At 34.1% G+C, this 25,234-nt stretch overlaps 3 protein-coding genes across 23 annotated transcripts; 2 read left to right on the top strand and 1 right to left on the bottom strand.

Moving 5' to 3' along the window:
• The first annotated feature begins 4 nt into the window (after positions 1–4).
• LOC103853193 (extensin) lies at positions 5–4,470 on the top strand. 3 transcript variants are annotated; one of them, XM_009130114.3, is made up of 3 exons: positions 5–2,897; positions 2,975–3,994; positions 4,145–4,470. In XM_009130114.3, the coding sequence occupies exons 1-3, from the start codon at positions 2,684–2,686 to the stop codon at positions 4,174–4,176; spliced, it is 1,266 nt and encodes a 421-aa protein (XP_009128362.3). In that variant the 5' UTR covers positions 5–2,683; the 3' UTR covers positions 4,177–4,470. The 3 variants fall into 3 exon arrangements, with proteins under 3 accessions (XP_009128362.3, XP_033140327.1, XP_033140326.1); XM_033284436.1 differs by having other exon boundaries at positions 2,978–4,470; XM_033284435.1 differs by having other exon boundaries at positions 2,975–4,470.
• A 286-nt stretch (positions 4,471–4,756) lies between these two features.
• Positions 4,757–18,869, top strand: LOC103853191 (DExH-box ATP-dependent RNA helicase DExH12). 19 transcript variants are annotated; one of them, XM_033284424.1, is made up of 10 exons: positions 4,822–7,989; positions 8,203–8,330; positions 16,512–17,142; positions 17,235–17,312; positions 17,440–17,489; positions 17,591–17,636; positions 17,870–17,901; positions 17,986–18,063; positions 18,170–18,438; positions 18,526–18,869. In XM_033284424.1, the coding sequence occupies exon 1, from the start codon at positions 5,337–5,339 to the stop codon at positions 7,986–7,988; it is 2,652 nt and encodes an 883-aa protein (XP_033140315.1). In that variant the 5' UTR covers positions 4,822–5,336; the 3' UTR covers position 7,989; positions 8,203–8,330; positions 16,512–17,142; positions 17,235–17,312; positions 17,440–17,489; positions 17,591–17,636; positions 17,870–17,901; positions 17,986–18,063; positions 18,170–18,438; positions 18,526–18,869. The 19 variants fall into 19 exon arrangements, with proteins under 19 accessions (XP_033140307.1, XP_033140315.1, XP_033140318.1 ...); XM_033284427.1 differs by having other exon boundaries at positions 17,552–17,636; XM_033284416.1 differs by having other exon boundaries at positions 4,757–4,956; positions 5,117–7,989; positions 16,512–17,312; positions 17,440–17,636.
• On the bottom strand, positions 10,676–11,659 carry LOC117131961. The gene has a single exon (XM_033285218.1). It carries the CDS (start codon positions 11,657–11,659, stop codon positions 10,676–10,678), a length of 984 nt encoding a protein of 327 aa, XP_033141109.1.
• Positions 18,870–25,234: the final 6,365 nt, after the last annotated feature.

Raw genomic sequence — 25,234 nt, 5'->3', positions numbered from 1 at the left:
GGTTTTTTGTAATATTTGATACTATTCAGATATTATTTTAGATTATTATCATGTTGGGTTTTTCAATTTTTGTTCGAATTTTATGTATTTTATTGTGGGGGGGAAGAATAGTACGGATCGAATTTAGATAATACTTGACATTCAAAATACTATCTTACCAAATTTGTTCAGTTAATTTAACAGTCCAGATCATTTTTCGGTTTTGGTTCGGGCTTGAATTTGTTTCGAACAATGGTACAATGTTTTGACTCGAGTATTGATGGAGAGAAGGTTAACATGGAATGAATTAACATGCCACAAATTAACAATGATACGAAGATGTAAACATATAATTTCCATTATATCTTCAGACAAGTATTAACAATGAGAAATCTGAAACAGAACCCAAGTAGAAAACGAGGGTCATTAACAAACCCCATGACTTTTCTTCTGTCTCTTCTGAGTTTAAAACGACTTGGAAGACATGAGTGGTTTCAGAGGCAACATAGATCTAGCCTTAGGAGCAGAGCTTGGGAACATCACATTCAGTTTATGCATCAATATATCAGCCCGTGACAGGATCTCATTCAAAAGAAATTGTTGAACGATCGGTTTATTCAACCACTCCATAACCGACTCTCCTGGTGCCATCAACACCACTTTGCTAACGACCTCTAAAGGCGACTCAATTGTTTGAACCGAGTTTGGTCGGAAATCAGTAAGAGGGACGAAACTCGTCGGTGTGTTAGTTCAAAGACGTTTTATTAAATCGATGAACGGTTTGATTACAAATAAGGAAAGATTAAACGGAAAGTAAGCCGGTGCTCGGAGAGCGTTGGCTGGGAAAGTACAAGTCGGCGAGAATACAAAAGAGTAAAACCATAGTTTCTAGGATCCCCCTCTCGTCTCTCTCTCCTTTTCTTATATAGATGAACTCCTTTCTTGTCCAGCATTAGGTTGGTTCGTTCTAATGGGCCCATCACTGTCAGGCCGAGCTGTCGGGCGATCTGATTTACTCCTTTGTAATGCTGAGCGAATAGCTGAGCATCGCAGTTACTTGGTCGGGAGCCACCCACTTAAGCTGACACTTTTGGACTGGTTCGACGGGCTAAGTTTCCTATTTTATGGACCTTGTGGAGGAATGCAATCCATCTTCTACATCAACCGAGCTCAGCATCTATCTGAGCTTTTACAATCTTCAATGTCGGTCCTGTCACTAGCTTTATACGTCTCGGGACTACACCGTAGTAAAGCATTCGTTTCCTGAACCCGTGGAGAGTGTGAACCACTGCTATAAGCACGGCTCCAACAGACAAGTTTCTCACGTGGAAAAATAGCTCATGAGAGGCTTCTTTAACCCACCAACCATAACATGATCATCAACCCTGGCTCTCTTAGTTAAAAAAAAAAAAACCTGACTCTACTGATCTTATTCCTTTAGCACTGTATATAAGCTATAACACTACCTGACTCGTCTAATACTCTATCTTCTCCGTCCAAAGACTAGATTCAATATAAAATACATATAAACAAAACAAATAAATAATTTTAGCAAAATAAAATAAAATAATAATAATTAAGTATAAACAAATATTTCATCAAAATAACATCATCATCTAGCAGTGAAAACAAAACTGAATTCGTGCATTTAGGATGGATAACATCTGCATTGACTCTGATAATTCGAATGATTTTGTCCATTAAAAAGAATCAGACAACTAATATATATTTGATTATTTGGTTGTTATTTTTTGTTGAAAAGGGCTTTATTTGGTTTTTAAATCGTCTAAATATTTATATATAATATTTTATTCTAAAACTATAATTATTCTAAGCTATATGAATTTTCGGACAATGAAATTTACTTTTACTTGAATTTTCTTCGTTTTTATAACCAGCTGTGAAATTTTGTAGGAGTTTAATAATACTTTTAGCAGTTTCACAGAATGTAGATCATCTTCCTGGAGGGTTTAGTATTGCAGACTCAAATACAGTCCCAATTCCACTTAAACAATCACATCTTTAATAGGTCGGTCTAATTCTACTTGGCAAAGCTTTTGGTTCTTTCTTTAGTTTCATGAACATGTCACAACTAAATGATTGTAGCAGTTAAATATTTGAATTTCTAAAACATATATTATCTTTAATTTGGTAGAATTTTGTTGCGTACATCAAAGAACCAGGAATTGTATTAAGCTTATTTTCTGGGGGAGGACATATAAATAAAATAGTGTAGAGAATCAGTTGTGTTCTAATTATATTTTTTCTCAACCGTCAAGTCCAGAAAGAAGAGTATATTGTAGAATATGTGAAGCTTATGCAAATGGTTGTAGTCAAGAAAAAGATAAATCTAAAGAGCTTTGTTTGAGTACAAAGCAAGCAAAAGTTTACTATAAAACAACTTTCCTCTGTGATTATTTTTGCAATGTCAAGCAATCATATATGCCCATTGTCGTACAAATATGTATATTCTTGTACTATGACATGTTAGTTTAGACAGTCAAAAATCAATTAATTATTTCAAAATAGTTAAGGACTAGCTATAAGAATATAAACATTTAATTTCAGGAGTAAAGTGAGACCTGGAGGACAACAAAGTGAACTCCTAAAGGACCAATCTTTATGAGAAACATAACAGAACCTTATATCCTTCCACAGGTTGCCTTTGAATGATTCCTAGAGTTTTGTGTTTTCTTTTCTACACATGCATACACACACAATAAGATATATGTATATATATATAGAAAGAAAGATTAGAGAAGATAAATTTTCAAGTTATTTTGCTCTTCTTCCACTTGGTAAAGATTTAGCATCTCTTCTGGACTTCATCTTAAAACCCATGGAATCAAATAGAGCTATCACAACCATTTGTATTCTCCTTTGTCTCTTTCTCTCGGCCAGCTTCTTCACTTATTCTGGTAAGCCTTTCTCTTCTTCTCTCCATTTCTATCTCCAAAAGCATTTAATATAATATAATTTAATTTTAATTTTGTAGTAGATGCAAGAAAACTTGTGGGGCATGAGAGAGACTCAAAGAAGAAGCCAAAGAAGCTGATCATCAAAGCATTAAAACATACATCAATGTTAGAGAAAATGATGACACAACTCAATCTAGCTCAGCCTTTGGATTACTCAACAACATCCTGCAACACTCAACCTAATAATGTTAGTGCAACTCTCACTCTATCTCCCTATGTTCCACTTGCCCCACTGTCAGTTCCCGAAAATGCCTCTCCTTTTTGCGTCAATCCTCCAAATACTCCGCTAAACTCACCTCCTTCCTCCTCCTACCCTGAACTTAGCCCACCTCCAGGCCCAATCAATGTACCTAACCCAGCTGAATCATCTTCTAATCCGAACTCGAACCCAAACACACCTGACTCCACCTCAAACCCAAACTCAATTCCAAACCCACCTGAAACATCCTCCTCTAACCCGAACCCACCTGTTACCGTTCCTAACCCACCCGAATCATCTTCTAACCCAAACCCACCAGAATCATCATTAAACCCCAACCCACCCGTTACAGTCCCAAACCCACCGGACATTTCCAGTCCAAACCCGCCAGAGACCGTTCCTAGCCCTTCAGTACCTGGTTATACACCAGGCCCATCAGGACCCATTTCAGGCCCACCTTACTCCGAGCCAGGCCCATCAACCCCGACCGACACTCCTACACCGTCTGGTAATATTCCAACCCCATCATCAGGGTTTTTACCTCCGATCGTCTATCCGCCTCCTATGGTACCACCGCCACCAAGCGTGACTCCGACCTCGGCTTACTGGTGCGTTGCTAAGCCTTCAGTGCCTGACCCAATCATCCAAGAAGCCATGAATTTTGCATGTGGGTCAGGAGCTGATTGCCATTCAATTCAGCCCAATGGGGCATGCTTTAAACCCAATACATTGTGGGCCCATGCTTCATACGCCTTCAATAGCTATTGGCAGCGGACCAAAGGCTCTGGTGGGTCGTGCTCGTTCGGCGGCACCGGCATGCTTGTCACCGTCGACCCAAGTAAAATATTTACATATATATTTCATTATTCATCATAGTTTCCTTTTCTTTGTTGGTGTTCCACTCTATCATAGTATTCCTTTTTCTTATTTAAAAGCTGATAATATGGATATTTGTTTAACCTTTTGACTCTTCTTTTATTGAAAACAGGCTTTAATGGGTGCCATTTTGATTTCTTCTAATGCATGAAGATGAAGACGTCTCTCGTTTTTTAATTTATTTTTCATGTGGATACGAATAATATCAACTATGTTTTGATACATATACTATAGTAAGTACATTAGGTGGGTCTCTCTCACTTGTAAGTTGTAACCAATTAAGGTTTATAAAATACTAATTTCCTATGGAATGGCATAACAGCGTAGTTATAAATCTTATGCTAAATTCGTATCTTGCTTTTTTGGTAATGGATTAGGTCTTATAGACTTACAAATACGTTGCATCTACTAATTACTATCACTAATTATTCCTTTATTTTATACACACAATGATATTTATAGGACATTATTTTCTTAAGAGAACTCTACTCCGGTTGCACACCAATGCTTTGTTTGCTTAATTTGTATCACTAATTTAGTTATGTTCTTGGTGTTGTTATATTGATTGAAATTATTTTTATTACTTCAGAACAATTTTAGTATCGACTAAAATTTAATTTAATATAGATGGTTGACAAACAAAAAGACATATCCACTGAAGATTATTCTAATTAATAAAATTTTCCTACTGCCTATAGAATTTAGTTTAAAATTGGGACTTTGGAAAAATGGAAACTAATATTAAAAAGTTGTTTTCGGCAAAATACTAGAAGAAAAAGGAAAGAAAAAAAAGAAGAAGAAAAACTGCAATCTGATTCGCACTATATAAACAAACTGTAAGCTTAAGGTCTCTCAAAACATATATCGATCATACGGAGGTAGAGGACGCTGAGAACGGAGAATCCTAAATCGTAGCTCGTCACCGTAAGCTTACTTCTCTCTGCTTCGTTTCGCGGCGGTTATTAGGGTTTAATCTCGTCGGCGTTTTGAAAGTTCTTCGATTAGATCAGATTTGTGGTTAACATTGTTTATCTGTTTGATCTTGAATCCTTGGGTTTTGGTGATGGCGAACTTGGGAGAGAAGATTGATCCTAAGTCCTCTGGAGATAGAATTGCTAAGGGAAGGCCTCTGGAGCGTGATGATACAGTTTCTGATCGGCAGAGCAAGAGACGTTGTATTAGAGATGATGATGTGGTTTATCAGCCCAAGACTAAGGAGACAAGGGATGCTTATGAGGCTATGATTGGCCTTATTCAGCAGCATCTGGGTGGGTGGCCTTTGGATATTGTTAGTGGTGCCGTAGATGAGATCTTGGCTCTTCTCAATAACGATGCAGTCAATAACCCCTGAAAAGAAATTGGAGATTCAGAAGCTTCTAAAGCCTATACCTGAGGAGATGAATCAGGTTTTTGATCAGCTTGTTTCCTTTGGGAAATTGATCACCGACTTTGGTGTGGCTGTTGAGTTTGAGGAGGACGAAGAAGAGAGTGATTCTGATATAGCCCAGGATGAAGAACTTCAGGAAACTGGAGGTATGCAGGTGGATGCAGGGGAGGGCACGAGTCTGAACGTTCAGGATATTGATGCATACTGGCTCCAGAGAGAAACAGCGATAGAGAGGGAGGAGAACCTGCTGAAAAGTCTTTATGAAGCAGCCCGGCGTTTGAAGGACAGAACTGTTGCTGATAGAGATTTAGAAAGTGGTTGGTTCAAGGGTCAGCGTCAGATGCTGGACCTGGAGAGCTTGGCTTTTGACCAAGGTGGTTTCCTGATGGCGAATGAGACGTGTGTCCTTCCACCTGGCTTCTACAGAAGTCGTGGCGAGGGATATGATGAACTTAACGTCCCATGGGTTTCTAAAAAGGTGGATATCAATGAGAAGCTTGTGAAGATCACGGAGATGCCAGCTTGGGCTCAACCGGCTTTTAAGGGAATGCAACAGTTGAACAGTGTTCAGAGCAAAGTATATGAGACCGCACTATTTAAGGAAGATAACATTCTTCTTTGTGCTCCAACCGGTGCTGGGAAAACCAATGTTGCCATGCTCACCATTCTCCAGCAAATCGGATTCAATAAGAAGGGTGATGGAACATATAACCATGGAAATTACAAAATTGTCTATGTTACACCCATGAAAGCCCTTGTTACTGAGGTAGTCAGTAACCTGTCTTATCGTCTGAAGGATTATGGAGTTACTGTGAAGGAACTCAGTGGGGATCAGTCTCTTAGTGGGAAAGAAATTGAGGAGGCCCAGTTAATTGTTACCACACCAGAAAAGTGGGATATCATCACCAGGAAGTCTAGTGATATCCAGCTTGTGAGACTTGTTATTATCGATGAAATCCATCTTCTTCATGATAATAGAGGGCCTGTGCTTGAAAGCATTGTCGCTAGAACTCTTAGACAGATTGATACCATGAAGGAGAATATTCGCTTGGTGGGTTTGTCAGCTACACTGCCAAATTATGAAGATGTGGCCTTATTTTTGCGGGTTGATCTTAAGAAAGGGTTATTTAAGTTCGACCGCAGCTACAGACCAGTGCCTCTTGGTCAGCAGTATATTGGAATCAGTGTGCAAGAACCGTTGCAGAAGTTCCAGATGATGAATGATCTTTGTTATCAGAAAGTGTTGGCTGGTGCTGGAAAGCACCAGGTTCTTATTTTTGTTCATTCGAGGAAGGAGACAGCAAAAACTGCAAAATCAATAGTGGAGAATGCAATGGCTAACGATACCGTCAGCAGATTCTTGAAAGAAGATAGTGCAAGTCGTGAAGTTCTTCTGAGTCAGATTGAACTTACTAAGAATGGTGATCTGAAAAAACTTCTACCTTACGGTTTTGCTATTCATCATGCTGGGCTAACAAGGGGTGATCGGGAGATAGTTGAGGCACTTTTTGGTGAAGGGCATGTGCAAGTCTTGGTTTCCACAGAAACTCTCGCATGGAGTGTGAATTTGCATGCTCATACTGTCATAATCAAAGGAACCGAGGTCTATAATCCTGAGAAAGGGGCGTGGATGGAACTCACTCCCCTGGATGTTATGCAGATGCTTGGTCATGCTGGAAGACCTCAGTATGATCAATATGGGGAAGGTATAATTATCACTAGCTACAGCAAGGTGCAGTTTTATCTTTCTTTGATGAATGAGCAACTACCTATTGAAAGCCAGTTTATTTCAAAACTTGCTGATCAGCTTAATGCTGAAATTGCGCTTGGAACGGTTCAGAATGCTAGAGAGGCTTGCCATTGGCTTGGCTATACGTATCTATATTACCGTATGGTTCGTAATCCAACGCTTTATGGGTTAGCGCCTGATGTCCTTGCAAAAGACGTAGTGTTGGAGGGAAGAAGAGCTGACCTGATACACTCAGCTGCTACTATCTTGGACAAAAACAACTTGGTTAAGTATGACAGGAAAAGTGGATGTTTCCAAGTTACTGATCTGGGAAGGATTGCTAGCTACAACTGTGTAAGTCATGGGACCATAGTTACGTACAATGAGCTTTTGAAGCCAACGATGGGTGCTATAGATCTTTATCATCTGCTATCACTGAGTGAGGAGTTCAAGTATGTGACTATTGGGCCAGATGAGAAGATGGAACTGGCGAAACTTTTGGGTCGTGTCATGGTTCCGAACAAGGAAACTCTGGAGGAGCCCAGTGCAAAGATTAATGTTTTGTTACAGGCATACATTTCACAGCTTAAGCTTGAGAGTCTTTCTTTGACATCAGACATGGTTTTTATAGGTCAGAACGCTGGACGTCTTGTACGAGCTCTCTATGAAATTGTATTGAAACGCGGATGGGTTCAACTGGCTGAGAAAGCTCTGAAAATGGTTGGGAGGATTACTAGAAAAAAAAAAAAATTAGGCTATTTGCTATTGACTCTAGATCAGCAGATTACTGGTACCTTGTTTCTAGTTCTGTCAACTAGCATCTCAAGCGACTTGATTTAAGGTTACTCTTCTATTTTTCTGTAAATTTATTTGACTGTGTCCATTTTTTTGGGTCAAATTTTCCAGTTTCTTTTTGTTTTAACACACACCAATAATATTCATGGCAGTAATCTCGTGTCCATCTTTTCGCCTCATGTGGCTGACCGGCTGTATTTACAATAGCGGGTGTTTAAATTACACCTGCATTGCTTGACTCTCTTGATTTGCTATGCAGCGTATTTGTGTTGTTGGCGCAATAACCTCGTGGAACTTTCCCTTAGCCATGATTACTCGGAAAGTCTTGCTTTGTTGTACCTTTTCAGTTTACCTTCTCTTTTATAGAACCTGTCTAGTATACTGTATACTCACTACAAGAAAACAGCGTAATTCTGACGGACATTCTGACGGAAAATGAGATTCTCGGAATATTCAGACGAATTTCTTCGGAATATACCTCAGAATATTCCGACGATTCAGGGCTTTGCTTTTAGGGTTTCTGTTTTCTCGGAAAAGCCTCAGAATATTCCGAGGAAATTCCGAGGAACACTTGTTTTTCCTCGGAATTTTCTCGGAATATTCCGAGGTTTTTCCGAGGAAGTAGGGTTTTTAAACCGAAAACAATGTTTTGCGGTTTGAATAACACTTATATAACCCCTATTAAGTGTCTTAGACTGATTATGAAGTCAAAAATTTGTTTAAGTGAAACACTTATATAACACTTTTCCGATTGTATGAACGAAATCCCCACAACATAAGAGAAACAATTATATACTTTAATGAACGGTAAAGGGAATACTTACAATTCGTTTTGAAATTTTGTTATTTCATGGTTTATGATCATCTATACAAAGATTCCTCAAAGGTATGCATTGCATTTGTATAAGAAATGATATAGGGCAAAAAAATTTGATGTTTTGAAACCCCAAACATGTGTTCCTCGGAATTTCCTCGGAATATTCCGAGGAAATTCCGAGGAACAATATAAATTAATAGAAATACATGCACATAATATTCTTTTTCCTCGAATTAATGAAAATATTCCGAGGAAATTCCGACGGATATTTAAGTGGCCGTCGGAATTTCCTCGGAATATTTTCATTTAACCGGGCAAACAAGCCGCCAAATATTTTGCGAAAATTGAAATTAAAAATACCGAGGGAATTCCGACGGAAAATATCCGTCGGACCCTAGGTTTTATAAACTCGAAACGCATCTTCTTCCCCATTTCTCTCTTCTTCCTCTCCGGCGATCTCTCTCTCCTTCCGGCGTTCTCCACCTTCTCTCGCGACGATCTCTCCGGCGAATCCTCTCCATTCCCTTACAAATCATGTAAGGACCCTATCCCACTCTTTTAGGTCCTATTTGTTAGGTTTTTAAGTAGATTTGATGATTTTAGAAGTTTTTTGATTGATTTTTGTTAGGGTGATTGGGTAGGATTGTGATTTGTTGTGTAATAGGTTTAGAATTGTGATTTGGTTGTGTTGAATTGATTTAGAACTTTTTCATAAATTGTTTATTATTTTTGTATTTACAAAACGTTTTTTCTATATAAATTTGATTTTATAAAACTTTTTTTGTATATAAATTCGAGTTTTGGATTTCTAAAAGATGATTTCATATTTATAAAAATATTTATATTTATTTAAACTAATTTTGTATTTATAAAACATTTTTTTGATTTATAAACACTATTTTTTTTATTTTTGTATTTATAAAAACTATTTTTAAATAAGTTTTTTGTATATAAATTCGATTTTTGGATTTATAAAAGATGATTTCATATTTTAAAACTAATTTTGTATTTATAAAACTTTTTTTTGATTTATAAACACTATTTTATTATTTTTTGTATTTATAAAAACTATTTTGTATTTATAAAAAGATGATTTCATATCTATAAAAATATTTATATTTATAAAACTAATTTTGTATTTATAAAACATTTTTTGATTTATAAACACTATTTTATTATTTTTTGTATTTATAAAAACTATTTTGTATTTATAAAAAGATGATTTCATATCTATAAAAATATTTATATTTATTAAAACTAATTTTGTATTTATAAAACATTTTTTTGATTTATAAACACTATTTTATTATTTTTTGTTTTTATAAAAACTATTTTGTATTTATAAAAAGATGATTTCATATTTATAAAAATATTTATATTTATTAAAACTAATTTTGTATTTATAAAACATTTTTTTAATTTATAAAAACTATTTTATTATTTTTTGTATTTTAAATATGTTTTCAATTTCAATTTTAATTTTATATTTTCGAATTTCAATTTTAAAAAATAAATTTATAATTTTTTTTTTAATTTTGGAAATATTCCGAGGAAGTGTATTCCTCGGGATATTCCGACGACATCTTCCTCGGAATATTCCGAGGACTTTCCGACGAACTTGTGGTCCTCGGAATTTCCTCGGAATTCCGTCGGAAATTTCCGATGGATTTCCGAGGAAAAATGAATTTCCGAGGAGTTATTTCCGAGGATTTTTTTCGTCGGTATGTCGTCGGAATAGCATTATTCCGACGATATACCGACGATTTTTTCCCTCAGTTTGCAGCTGTTTTTTTTTTTTTTTTTTTTTTTGAATGAATGTAAAATTTATTCAAACAAAAACAGTATTACATCAAGTGCTTCTTTGTTTTTATGAAATATAAACTTCCCTACTCCAAAAGAAATAGAATCTACTTCTTCATAAATCTAGTCTTGTCCCAAACCAAGTAATCAGCCCTTCTTCTAAATAATTTCCCTTCCCTTTCACTGCAAGTAGCTTTAGTCTTATATTTTTATCTACAAGCTGTGTCAGAGTAGCCATGGTTTTAGGATCTTCCCCATGCCTACGAGCATTCCTCTCCCACCAAATTGTGTGCATCGCAGCCTGTAGAGTGTATCTGAAGAGGAAAGTCTTGATATGCGTTAGCCAAGGCTTCGAGACAATCCTTATCAGGTTACTCCAATCAGTAGTGAACATGTCTTGCATAAGACCTCCAGCCAGGTTCCTCCAAACGTTCTCTGAATACCGACATCCAAAGATAAGGTGTGCGCATGATTCAGATTCCTCATTGCACAGGACACATTCTGTATTTATAGAATTATTCCATCTCATCATTCTATCAGTTGTCTGCAACCTCCCCTTCAATGCAACCCACATCATGAACGAGTATTTCGGAGTAGAATGAGAGAACCATACACCCTTACTCCAATCACAAATCGGTTTAGTATCTCGAATCTGGTCCCAAGTGTTACTTGTTGTAAACTTAGTCATATACTTCCCTTCAGCATGCTTCCAAAGAGTAATATCTTCATCTTGTTGATTCCCAAGTTTACGTATCTCCTCTTCAACTTGATTAAGAATATCCACTCTGTGATTTCTTCTTCTTCTCATTCTCTTAACCTCCGCAACAGAGAAACTGTTAGGAATCCCCAAATCAAGTGGACCTCTCTCTCCGAGTATCTCTATTAACGGACCAAATCGAGACCAACTCTCATACCAGAAAGAAGTGCACTCCCCATTTCTGATTTCCCTCCTGAGAAACTGCTGTGCAAGACCCCTTAACTTTAGTAATTTTTTCCATACCCAAGATCCAGAACTTGTGTTCTCTTTGGTCGACCAGAACGAGTTCTTCCTGATCAAATAACACTGAATCCATCTGACCCACAATGATGAATATGCCATCAATCTCCAAATAAGCTTCAAACCGTATACTTTATTGATTTCTTTCAAAGGTCTCATCCCTAACCCTCCTTCATTTTTGGGAAAGCAAACCTCTCTCCAACTGACTTTCGCTTTGGTTGTTTTGAGCTCAGGACCTGACCAAAGAAATGCAGAACACAGCCTCTCAATTTCCTTTAAGCAACTTCCAGGCAATCTAAATGCAGCCATCCAAAAATTAGCCAGACTAGTGATGACTGACTTTATTAACTGCAGACGACCAGCATGAGATAGGAACCGACCTGTCCAAGAGCTCATTCTCTTCCTGACTTTTTCTACAAGCGGTAGGTAGTAGGGCTGTTCAATATGGTAAAACCGAACCGTACCGAACCGAACCGAACCGAAATAGACAATATGGTTTGGTTTTGGTATATACCATATAAACCGAATGGATATAATTTTGTAAAAACCGTAGGATTTGGATATGGTTTGGTATATAACCGATTAAACCGAATAAACCGAACAAAACCGATTAAAAGTAGAAACACGTAAATATGTATCTATATTATAACAATACATGAAAATCTATTTGTTACATAAGTTAAATTTGTGTTAATAACTATTACTATAATTTTGTAGTAATAAAGAGCCTTAATTTGTAAAACACTTGAATTATAATTAAATAACAATACATCGCAATTCAGACATCTTATTTTCTAAGTTTTCTTTTGATTTTTGTGCTTTATTTTAGTCTTCACTAAATTAATATGAAGATTATAAATTTGATGGACAATAATTAATGAAAAATTTTTACAACTTTTTTCTTATCTGTAAACAAACAGAGTTTCGTGTTCAATTGAAAAAGCATGACTTTAATAAACGATAAATAGGGAAGAGTGAAAAAACTTTTCTTTCATATTTCTGTTTTGTTTCATATTTTTATTTTCAAAATTTCAAACTTTGATTTTAGTTATAGATTTGATTATTTTATTTGATGGTAGAAGCATTTTTATTTTTTTTGTTCATTTATTTGGACATGTAATATATTTTTAATAAATGACTATGTTGACAATATGACTCTAAAATTCATATAATATGATCTCAAACTAAATAATTATGTTTTTTGGTATAAAACCGAATAAACCGAAAACCGACGGTATATAAACTGAACCGAAGTAAATATGGATTTAGAATGGTAGTTATATTTTACTAACCGAAATACCAAAAACCGAAAAAAACCGAACCGAAACCGAACCGATATCCGGATTGAACACCCCTAGTAGGTAGTCACTTACTGTCATACGCTTTGTAAGTAGAGGCAATCCAAGATAGCGCACTGGCAACTGCCCTGATGCAAAAGGAAACTCCCGAAGAATATCTTCTCTTGTGTTATCTTGAATGCCTGCTGTATAAAGAGTAGATTTCTCCAAGCTAATCTTAAGACCCGAGATGCTTGCAAATTTTTTGAAAACCGTGAGTATCCCTTCTACTGATCTCTTGGTTCCATCCGTGAATACAAGTAGATCGTCCGCAAAACACAAATGCGATAGCATGATGTTTTTACATTTAGGATGATATCCAACCTGCTTCCTTTCCACTTCCTTATCCAACATACCAGACAGCACATTCATGCATATCACAAATAGATAGGGGGATAAAGCACAGCCTTGCCGTAAACCTCTCTTACTTTGGAAGAAGCTGGCTAATTCTCCATTCACCTGAACTGAAAAGGAAGCCGTACAGACACAAAGCTCAATCCAATGTATGAACTCCTCAGGCATATTCAAAGCTCTCAGCGTATTCAAGAGGAACGGCCAGTGCACTGAATCGAACGCTTTTGCAATATCAATCTTCATCGCACAGCGTGGGGAGACATCCTCCTTGTGATAGTCTTTGACTATTTCTGTAGCCAACAGTAGGTTCTCCACAAGAAGTCTATCCTTAACAAAAGCAGACTGGTTGTACGATATGCATTGAGGAAGAGTACCCTTTAACCGGTTGGCTATGATCTTGGATATTACTTTGTACAGGACATTGCAACATGCGATCGGCCTGTAGTCTCTCATCTCTTGTGCACTCTCCTTCTTGGGTATAAGAGCTAATATAGTTGAATTTAACCCTTTAGGCAGAAACCCTTTACTGAAAAATGACTGAACAGCAGCAGTGAAGTCTTTACCAATTAAACTCCAGGAAGCTTTAAAGAATTCAGTTGTGTAACCATCTGGCCCTGGTGACTTGTTACTTGGCATCTTGAAGACCACTTCTTTTATTTCCTCCTCTGTGACTACTCTTGTCAGTTTTGTTCTTTCTTCCTCAGTGCAGCGATATGGGATTGTTTCCTTTAGCTCCTCCATAGATGCAGTCTCTACATCTCTCGGCTCAAAGGTAAGAAACTCGTTGAAGAATCTCTCAGTTTATTTCTTTATATCATCCTGAGTAGTAACACAACTTCCATCTGCACACTTAATTTCCCTGATCGCATTCCTGCTTTCTCTGATCTTAGCTGCATTGTAAAATGCCTTATTATTTTTATCACCCACTTGTAACCAGTGTACCTTCGACCTCTGCTTTAACACCTTCTCTTCTATATCTGACACTCGCTGCCATCTTGCAGAAGCCTCTCGTTCTGCATACACATTTTCTGGTGTGGGCATTCTCATCATTTGTTCTTGCTTCACACAAAGATCACTATACGCTTCCTTTACCTTCTTTGTGAGTGATCCTAGCTTACTCTTACTCAGAGTACGCAGATGAGGCTTCAACCCTTTAAGGTACTTTGAAAATCTGTATAGAGCTGAAGTTGATTGGAACAATGGTTGCATGTCCTTCCAATAGTTACCAATTACCTCCATAAATTCTGAAGTTTCTGCAACTACATTTGTAAACTTGAACGGTTTACGTTTCCCAACAGCTTCCGCAGTCATATGAAACCTCCCTCTTAGATGATCTGAAACTCCTCCTGCTTCAAACACTCCATAAGCTTGAGTGCGATTATTTAACCATTTCTCGTTCACCAAAATACGATCCAACTTCTTACTAATAGTTCCTTCATCTCTCTTGTTACACCATGTGAAACGCGGTCCTTGGTACCCCATATCTGTGAAACTGCAATACTGAATCACACTTTCAAAATCTCTCATACCCGAAGTAACAAGACCTGAATCCTGGTAACTTGAGTGCTCTTCTCCATCCAACACCTCATTAAAATCTCCCATAATAACCCACTCTTTATTCCTGAACATTCCAGCATCTTGATGATCTTTCAAATCCCTCCATAACTCTTTTTTTTTTCTGCCATATTTTCTCCGTAGACAAACGAGCAGAAGAATTCCTCCTTCTCTCCCTCCAATAGAACCGATACTGTAATTATCTGATCAGATTTAAAAACCGGAGTCAATCTGACCTGAGAATTCCAGAGCACCCAAATTCTCCCCTTCCTATTAAACTCATAGTTATTAATGCAAGACCAGCCTTGAAATACTGATGAAGCTATTCGACCAGCCTTACTTTCCTTAACCCTTGTTTCCAGCAACCCTCCAAACTGTAGACCTTTATTTTGAATCCATTCCCTTACTACTCTATGTTTTGAGCTTTTATTAAATCCTCTTACATTCCAAAAAAACCCTGTCATTGAGAAAGATTTGTGGGGTTCCTTTTTCCCAGCTGCCCGGGTTTCTCTGGAATGACTTTGTGTAAAGCTTTTGATCTTCTCGGGAGTGAAGGTCTGATTTTAGTTGCGCTTGCAAGATCAGGCCAGTGCTCCTTATCCAACCCAGCTATGTCTCTCTTTTGATTCTCTTCTCTCACTTCTTTATTCCCATTCATCCCCCCTGTTTGCTCCTCAATTCCCCCTTCCTCAGTTACATTCTTCCCCCCATTACATTCTTCAATACTCAAAACTTCCTCCATTTCAATTGGTTTTATCTTATCTCCATTCTCATCTACTTCAAGTAAAGCTGAAAATCTTGATGGAGTCAATAGTTTCTCCTGACTGAACTTCAGTGAGCTGGGACTTTTGCTCGCTTTCTCTGGCGTTACATCTGACCAGCTTTCTACCATTTCCCCTTCCTCAATATCCTCCTCTACATTAGTCTTTTGTTCTCCCAGAACTTCCTCATTAGATTCAATAATAACATCCTTACCCTCATTCTTTTTTCTTTCTTCTTCATTTTCTCTCCTAACACCATCGCTTTGCGTATCTTCTCTCTCTGATATTATTTGTTTGACTGATTTCTCTGTTCCATCTTTCTTATTCATAACACATACTCTAGCTATGTGCCCCCATTTTCCACAAGTATGACATCTTAGAGGTAACCATGGGTAAATGAACTCCACCAAAGAAGATTTGCCATTTTTGGTGAAATTTATTTTGTCTGGTAACTCCTTTGATAGATCAACATTTACGAAGATCTTCGCTAGTTTGAAATTCGAGCAGGAAGCTGTCTCTGGATGGAGCCTAACTGGAACCCCTGCAGCGCTCGTGATGAAACTAAGTCCCTGCCATGAGAACATATTCATCGGCACATTCTTGAGATAAACCCACATTGGAATCGACTTTATCTCTGGCTTCTCTTTCAGCTCATCAGGTGTTCATTTTGTTACAACCAGTGGCACGTTTCCAATGTTCCACATACCTCTTCGAAGAATTCGAGCTCGCATTACTGGATTCGAAACTCTAAACTTCATTGTTGTATTGTCTACAATATGCACATCGATCTGCTTCTGCTCTCCCTGAGTCCAGATTTTATTTACGATAGCATGAACACGAGCCACATGTGGAGCTGTATCAAGGAACTTCCCAATCAAATAGTCTTCCCATAGTAGATTTCCCTTCTCAATGACATCATCCGGTATATGCAGCTGTTTTCTTGTAGTGACTATCCCAGTAGATTATGTTTTTTCATTAGATTTGATGTGGATGGTTGACGGCAATGCAGGTTAGCCCTGCTCTTACTTCTGGATGCACAGTCGTGTTGTTAAACCATCTGAACTTACGCCCCTAACAGCACTTGCTGCGACTGAATTTGCACTCCGGTAAAGTATGACTTTAGGCTTGAACCATATATCCCACCAGGATCTCTGGTCTAATCAATTTTGATACCCTCATGTCAGGGAGATGACCTGATAATTTGTAGATTTCGAACACGTAGTCTTTCCTTTATAACATAATCTGGTTTTATCAACCCATCTCCAAATGCTTGTATTGTCATGAATGTGGCTACTACTAATCTGATGTGTGACTATTGTGGCTGGAAGGATAGTTTTTAATGATGTTCCTTATGTCATCAAGAACTCTCTGACCAGACCAATTCTTTGCAGCTGTTTTGAGTTTTTTTTGTATGATTCGTTTACATGTATTTTCAACAGGGTGTTTTCTAATCATCTCTGTGTACTTTCTGATATTTGTATCTTTGCCATTTGTAGTTAGTGATTCATGATAAGTAACCATATTAATTGACTGCTTTGTTTCTTTGTATGATGGCAGCTGCTGCATCTACTGCAAGAAGGTATGCTTAAGCCACAATGTCATGTTATTTGAAATTTTGAAATATATCCTCCAGATCAAATATTGCTGGTACCTCTTTTTTCCATGGTGTAGGTTTCTCTAGAACTTGGCGGCAATGCACCCTCCATAATATTTGATGATGCAGACCTGGATGTTGCAGTAAAAGCAACGGTAAGTGATAGTCATGAGTCTTAAGGCATTGCTTTATCTAGAAGATGCAAAAAACGTTGATCCATGACTATAAAGATCGTCAGTACTCTAAAACGTTATAGTACTCATTTGATCTTGTGATATTTAGGAATAGTGGCCAGACATGTGTTTGTGCGAACAGAGTACTTGTGCAAGATGGTACAGCGCACACCCCTATGGATCTTGCATCTAGTATCAATTAGTATTTTTTTTTTCCACAGGTATATATGATAAATTTGCTGAGGCTTTTTCTTAAGCAGTACAAAAATTAGAAGTAGGAGATGGCTTTAAGGAGGGGACACCCAGGTATGCCCCTTTTTGGATCTTATGTGTCTGCTTTGTGATGTTATAATCTTGATGATTGGGTGATTACAAAAATATAAAAATCTAGGCTAATTACTATCGAATCTAGGTCAGCAGATTATTGGTACCTTGTTTCTAGTTCTGTCAACTGGCATATACCATATACCAAGCTACTTGATTTAAGGTTACTCTACTACTTTGCTGTAAATTTATTTGTCACTTCTACATTATTACAGGTCCACTTATAAACGGTGCATTAATTCAAAAGGTACATTGTTTTCATACATATCAATAATGTTTGATGGCATTATTAGTGTTAATAAGACTTGCTCTTCATGCTAAATAATTGCAGGTAGTCATTCGTACAAGATGCTGTTTCCAACGTATGTTTTTCCTTATGCATCTTTGCAAACCTTGATTTCTAATTGAGGTGGTTCATATTTTATGTTTGTATGTCATTCAGCTAGAAACAGTTCTCGTATTATATACTAACAAGAGTAATCTCTTCTGTATTTGTTGTTTTATTCTTCTTGAAGAGAGCAAAAATCATTCTCGGCGGCAAAAGGCACAGTCTAGGGATGACTTTTTATGAGGCTCTACTGTTATCCGTGATCATGTCTATGCAAGTTCTGAAAGATTCACATAATTTCAGTGTTTTAGCTTTTTGTCTCTAAAGAATGAAGTTGAAGCATCTAGTGTTCTTCGCATTTGTTTCTTAGGAAGGAGATTTTCGGACCAGTAGCTCCCCTTATTCGGTTCATAACCGAGAAGGAAGCTGTCAGAATCGCTAATGACACTATTGCAGGTATGTCCTCTCAAGTAACCTTAGAAACCTTTTTTCTATATATCTCAAGTCTCGGGCTAACATGCTAAAGGGAATGAGTGTGTGCAGGACTTGCTGCTTATATATTCACAAACAGTGTCCAATGATCGTGGCGTGTCTCTGAAGCACTTGAGTACGGGCTTGTAGGGGTGAACGAAAGGACTCATATCAACAGAAGCAAGACCAGAAATGGAAGAATCAAATTTTTGAAAATTAGTCATTCATTTGGTCCAGTGTCGTCCCACAATTTGGGGTGGCCTAAAGCATTAAAAAAATTGTGTGGCCTATTATATTATATACCAATAATATATAGTAATACACTAACACCAAATCAGTACAAAAGTGTAAGAAATAATCAAATGGTTAAAATAAAAACTATATTGGACAAAAGGAGGATAGTTCTCCTAACTCAATTCAAACTTGATGATATGTGGCCTTAATTCGTCTTTTATATATTGGACAAAAGGAGGATCAAACTATGGTATCCTAACTCAATTCAAACTTGTTAACCATTTGACTTAGCTAATATTTGGTAATATGTGGACTTAATTTTTTTTCTATATAGCATATGTTTTATTTGCCTTATGGCAGGGACGGGCCTGATTTGGTCACATCTTTTTGATGTGCAGGTGGCTCCATTGGGGGGGGGGGGGGGGGGGGAGTGAAGCAGTCTGGTCTTGGAAAGGAAGGATCCAAGTATGGTCTGGACGAATACCTTGAGGTAACTCAGAATACTCATCACATGAACACGTTATGAAGTGTATCCATGAGAATATGTATTGTATGTTACAAAAAAAAGTTTTATAAGTACAGAGTTGTTTGTAAATTACGGTCGTTATTGACGCTTGGGTTCGATGCAGATCAAATACAATATGAACAGAGTGATTTGGTTTGAAACTGTAAGTTCCTCCTCCACTTACATATCCTTCCAATAAACGCTGAGCTTTTGTGTTTTTTTTTGTTCTTCTTACATTGAGGTATAATAAGGATTTGGAGGTTACGTGTTAAAAAATAAAGATTTGGTCTACGACCAATGTTAAAATAGCATATGGTTTTGATCTTTGTTTTGGTTTTGATCTTTGAATAATTTTTTTGGTTTTGATCTTTGTTTTCAAGTGAATTTTTGTGTAATACTCGGACCAAATTTGCTGCTTCGTATATACTAAAAGTCTAAAAGAGAGCAGTCTTGTTCTTTGCTGACAATTATTAGAAATTCCTACGCGTCGATGTATTTTGTTTTCTACATCAGTATCTTATTATATAAATACTTGGCAAAATTACCAAAACGAAACAAAAATTCAGTATGGTTGTACCTTTAGTATAAACACTTTTTTATCTATTTTTTTTCTCTTTTGCCTTTTCCAATTCTAAAAGTTAATGAAATAAATAGTCTTATAAATAAATAAAAAATTGTAAAGAATAGAAACAATTGATAAAACATCCATATATACAAATTCATATTATTATTTTTGGTTGAAAAACTTGATAAATTAAATATTAAAATTACGTTCTACTAAAGGTAGAATTTATCTTCTACTGAAAATGAGTTAGTAGAAAGGGAATTCTAGACTAAATAAGTTCGTCTACTATTTTTAGAACGAACAATCTACTTTTACTTAAAATTCTAAATAGGGAGAATGTGAATTCTACTAATGGTAAAAAAATTACTTTTCTGTTTCTGTCAAATGCAGTTTCTACTTTTATTACGTATTCTACAACTCCCGGCATGTTAAATCTAGACACTACTCTGACGGTTACATGAGGTAGAATCTGCTTACGGAGTTTTTATCTTCGTTCTACGCAGTGTAGAAAGTGCCTTCTATGGATAAGAAAATCTGATTTTTACGAAAATTTAGGAAATTTCAGTTAGAAAAATATTCTAAAAATATTTGAATTATTTTAACTTCCTAAAAATATTCTAAATAGGGAGTGAAGCAGTCTGGTCTTGGAAAGGAAGGATCCAAGTATGGTCTGGACGAATACCTTGAGGTAACTCAGAATACTCATCACATGAACACGTTATGAAGTGTATCCATGAGAATATGTATTGTATGTTACAAAAAAAAGTTTTATAAGTACAGAGTTGTTTGTAAATTACGGTCGTTATTGACGCTTGGGTTCGATGCAGATCAAATACAATATGAACAGACAGTGATTTGGTTTGGAAACTGTAAGTTCCTCCTCCACTTACATATCCTTCCAATAAACGCTGAGCTTTTGTGTTTTTTTTGTTCTTCTTACATTGAGGTATAATAAGGATTTGGAGGTTACGTGTTAAAAAATAAAGATTTGGTCTACGACCAATGTTAAAATAGCATATGGTTTTGATCTTTGTTTTGGTTTTGATCTTTGAATAATTTTTTTGGTTTTGATCTTTGTTTTCAAGTGAATTTTTGTGTAATATTCGGACCAAATTTTCTGCTTCGTATATACTAAATGAGAGCGGTCTTGTTCTTTGCTGACAATTATTAGAAATTCCTACGCGTCGATGTATGTTGTTTTCTACATCAGTATCTTATTATATAAATACTTGGCAAAATTACCAAAACGAAACAAAAATTCAGTATGGTTGTACCTTTAGTATAAACACTTTTTTATCTTTTTTTTTTCTCTTTTGCCTTTTCCAATTCTAAAAATTAATGAAATAAATAATCTTATAAATAAATAAAAAAATGTAAAGAATAGAAACAATTGATAAAACATCCATATATACAAATTCATATTATTATTTTTGGTTGAAAAACTTGATAAATTAAATATTAAAATTACGTTCTACTAAAGGTAGAATTTATCTTCTACTGAAAATGAGTTAGTAGAAAGGGAATTCTAGACTAAACAAGTTCGTCTACTATTTTTAGAACGAACAATCTACTTTTACTTAAAATTCTAAATAGGGAGAATGTGAATTCTACTAATGGTAAAGAAATTACTTTTCTGTTTCTGTCGAATGCAGTTTCTACTTTTATTACGTATTCTACAACTCCCGGCATGTTAAATCTAGACACTACTCTGACGGTTACATGAGGTAGAATCTGCTTACGGAGTTTTTATCTTCGTTCTACGCAGTGTAGAAAGTGCCTTCTATGGATAAGAAAATCTGATTTTTACGAAAATTTAGGAAATTTCAGTTAGAAAAATATTCTAAAAATATTTGAACTATTTTAACTTCCTAAAACGTATATATTTGGAAACAAAAATATTCTAAAAATATTTGTAATCTCCGTGCTTGCCTAAAACGTTACAAAAAATATTTTTTTGATATTTTATATATATGTATATATATCCAACTTTTTTATATATTTAAAAACATATATCGACTAAAATTTATATATGTATATTTATTTTTATTGATATATTTATTTATAGAATTATTTGAAATTCAATTGTGTATATCACGGGAATATATAAATGTTATTATCTATGCATGAGATTTTTTTTTTTTTTTTGACAGCAAAGAATTTACAGACTCATGTTGACTCTGTAAACCAAGTTGGCATGAGAATATTTTATTTTTAATGAACTTTATATATTAAAATTAATAATTGAATTTAAGTATATAAGTATCGTAAAAATATTAGTATACAAGTGTTACATATTATAATTGTTTAAAGTATAAAATTGTTTATCAAATATGATTACTTATTTAAAATATTTAATAAGAATTTAAGATATTTAAATAATTTATAAAATAGTTAACATTCACTAAAAATTGTTGAATATTGACTAAAAAAGTTTAGTCGAAATTTTGGAAAAATCTGTTTGCAAATTTAAATGTACAATTTATAAAATAAAATATTAAAAAACTTTTTGTGTGATCTTTATGTTAATTAAATTTTTATTAACGTATTCATTTCTTTTTATTAATGTATTTATATAATTATTTTGAATTCAGTTGTTTATATCAATTTTTTATATTAATATAAAAAACGTTAAATATATTAGTAATATATTATAATTATTTTTTTTATTTTTATTTTGTCTTTTAAACATATTTATTTGATTAATTTGATGAATCAAGGGTTAGTTTTGGCATTATGAAAAAGTTATACTAAAAGGACAACTTAGTGATGATATTATACCAAAAAGATAATTATGTTGAATATTTGTTCCCTTTTTGCAATTTTCCCTAAATAGTTTTACACGTCCGTCGTCCCAGGCCACTGATTAGGAGAGTGAAGCATTCAGTTGATTACTGTTTTTTTTTAAACACTAGGATAACACATGCGCCTTGCTATGATGAGTTTATTTGTATATATTATTGATAATTGTTTTTATATATTTGATCATTTTATTTATATATATACAATGATTTTTGTTATTATATAATTTCTTTTCGATGGACCAGCTCCATTTTTATTAAAAATTATGAAACTAAACTATAATTAATATATCATTGGTTAACCGGATTGGACACTAAACAAATTATGACACAAAAACCTTATTTTTTTTCGCCGAACACATTCTTAAAAAAATAAACAGTAATGTTTCCACAGTTGAATTATTTTGACATTTATCTTTCGTATGGTTTTAAAAAGTTTCAGATCAACCATCGAATTGATACATGTCATTTTAATGTTTTTAGTTGTATGTTTAAGGAAAACTTACATTTTGTAATTTAAAGTTGTTTTAAAAAAATTAAAATATAACATATAAGGTTTCCTCATTTTTATAATTTAAAGTCATTTTAAAAAGTTCAAAATATAACATATAAGAAAAAAATCTATTTTTTTATTATATGGTTAATGTGATTGTTTAATTTTTTAATAATATAAAATTAAACAAAAATGAAGAAAAATGTAAAAATTGTTATCAAATATTTTTTATTCATAGTTACTAATTGTCATATAAATGTTAATCATATTAGGTAATTCTGTAACTTTTATTTAAGGAAAGAATAAATCATTATTATATTTTGGGTTAATATAATGTTCTCTTTTTTTTTGTCGGGGATTTATTTAGATATTACAATTATGAGAAAGATTACAAAGACAATTCGATAACCAACAATACTACCTACCTTATGAGGATCTACGCCTAACTGCATCATTTGAGCCGTCCTATGAAGATCATGCCTGACCAGATTTATTTGCACCATGTTGAGAAACTCTTGTAAGTCTTTCTTCTGTAATCGCATAATTGTTGAATAAATCGCTTGCTCCGGGAATTGAAACCTGGATTTTCTGTGTAATCTGCAAGAAATTGCATAATGTTCTCTAGTAATTAGATTTGGACCAACATTTTTTTCAATTGATTCTTGTCACGTAAGCTAAATTATCATCTTAATTAAATGACATCTAAGAATTGTCTCTTTTTTAATCAGTACAAAATTAAGGTTATAACTTTTTAAATGATCCTCAATTAATATACGTGAAAAATAGTTATTCAATTTACGTTAAAGGTAAATCGGCTCTTATGAAATATGATGATATCGTAATGGCCATAAAAATCGTTTATATAAGATTGGATATTAGGTTAACTTTTTTTTATTATTACCATTAATATCTACGATTTGAACTTCTTATTATTTACCTTAATTCCCAACTATAAATTATAAAATTTTACCTTGGTGACAAAGTTTTTTCCATTTTACATATGGACTTGCCTTAATAAAACTATATCAAATGTGTATCAAGTAATAATATTTGTTATAGTAATAAAAGGAAAACATAACAAATTTACATATTGTATGTAAATCTTCTAATTCGTTCTTACTTTATCCATTCCAAATTAGGTTAACTTCCATTTATGAAATAGTTAGTCTCTCGTCTCTTATATATTAATTGAGAAACATTTGAAAAGATGTAACCTTAACTTTGTAACTAGATTTTGACCCATGCAACCGCACGGGTATTTATTTTCACTTTTCTATACATAAATTATTCTTTTAGTACATAAGTGGTATATATTTTTAATGTTAATCATATACTTAAATATTTATATAACTATTTCAAATACAATAATTTTATAATTTACATGTTATAATTAATTAATTTTTTAAACCTTATGTATTTACCACTTCTTATTATATATTTATCTTATTGTATCTGCATTTAGTTATTAAGTAAATTAATATATTCATGAGAAAATATATTTAAAAAATATTTTATATTTAATTTATGCTAAATTCTGACCCGTATTTCAAAACTGAATTTCTTTTTACCAATATTTTTATGCTTATTCATTTTAGATAATTTATTATTGTATATATAAAAGTGTAAGATATGTTAATATTTAGACATGTATTATATAGTTTGTTAATTTTAAGTCGTTATATCATCATATTATATTTCAAATAAATAGTTTATATTTATGAAAATAAAATTTATAAATTTATCAATTGAATATAATTTTATCATATTTATTTTAGTATAATAATTATATTTTAACATGATCATGACTATAAAAGTAGATAAAATATGATATAATTTATTTATTTTCATTTCTAAATGATAACTTTAAAATACATTAAGTTATTGTTTAAATATTTTTACACAGATTTATTAGAATTTTTAAAATATAATATATATTATATTTAAAATGAAAATATATTATGATTAAAGTAGTTACAAAGATTTTATATTATTAAATTTAAAGAAATACATGTTAATTTTTATACAAGTATTATATAGTTTGATAATGTTAACCCATCTTACCAACATATTAGATTTTATTTTTGAACATAAATATTTTATAATTACGAAAGTAAAATATATAAATATATAAATTTAATACAATTTTATTGTATATAGCTCAATATAATAATTTTATTTTTTAATAT

The sequence above is a fragment of the Brassica rapa genome, chromosome A02 (assembly GCF_000309985.2).
Source record: "Brassica rapa cultivar Chiifu-401-42 chromosome A02, CAAS_Brap_v3.01, whole genome shotgun sequence".
Classification (NCBI taxonomy): domain Eukaryota; kingdom Viridiplantae; phylum Streptophyta; class Magnoliopsida; order Brassicales; family Brassicaceae; genus Brassica; species Brassica rapa.
Note: the sequence above shows the minus strand (reverse complement) of the source record. Positions and strands in the feature narration are given on the sequence as shown.

Coding starts and splice junctions, on each gene's coding strand:
- LOC103853191 (XM_033284416.1), top strand. CDS start 5,337: ATGAGATCTTGGCTCTTCTCAATAACGATGCAGTCAATAACCCCTGAA.
- LOC117131961 (XM_033285218.1), bottom strand. CDS start 11,659: ATGGCATATTCATCATTGTGGGTCAGATGGATTCAGTGTTATTTGATC.
- LOC103853193 (XM_033284435.1), top strand. CDS start 2,684: ATGCATACACACACAATAAGATATATGTATATATATATAGAAAGAAAG. Junction 2,898..2,974: donor CAGCTTCTTCACTTATTCTG/GTAAGCCTTTCT, acceptor TTAATTTTGTAG/TAGATGCAAGAAAACTTGTG.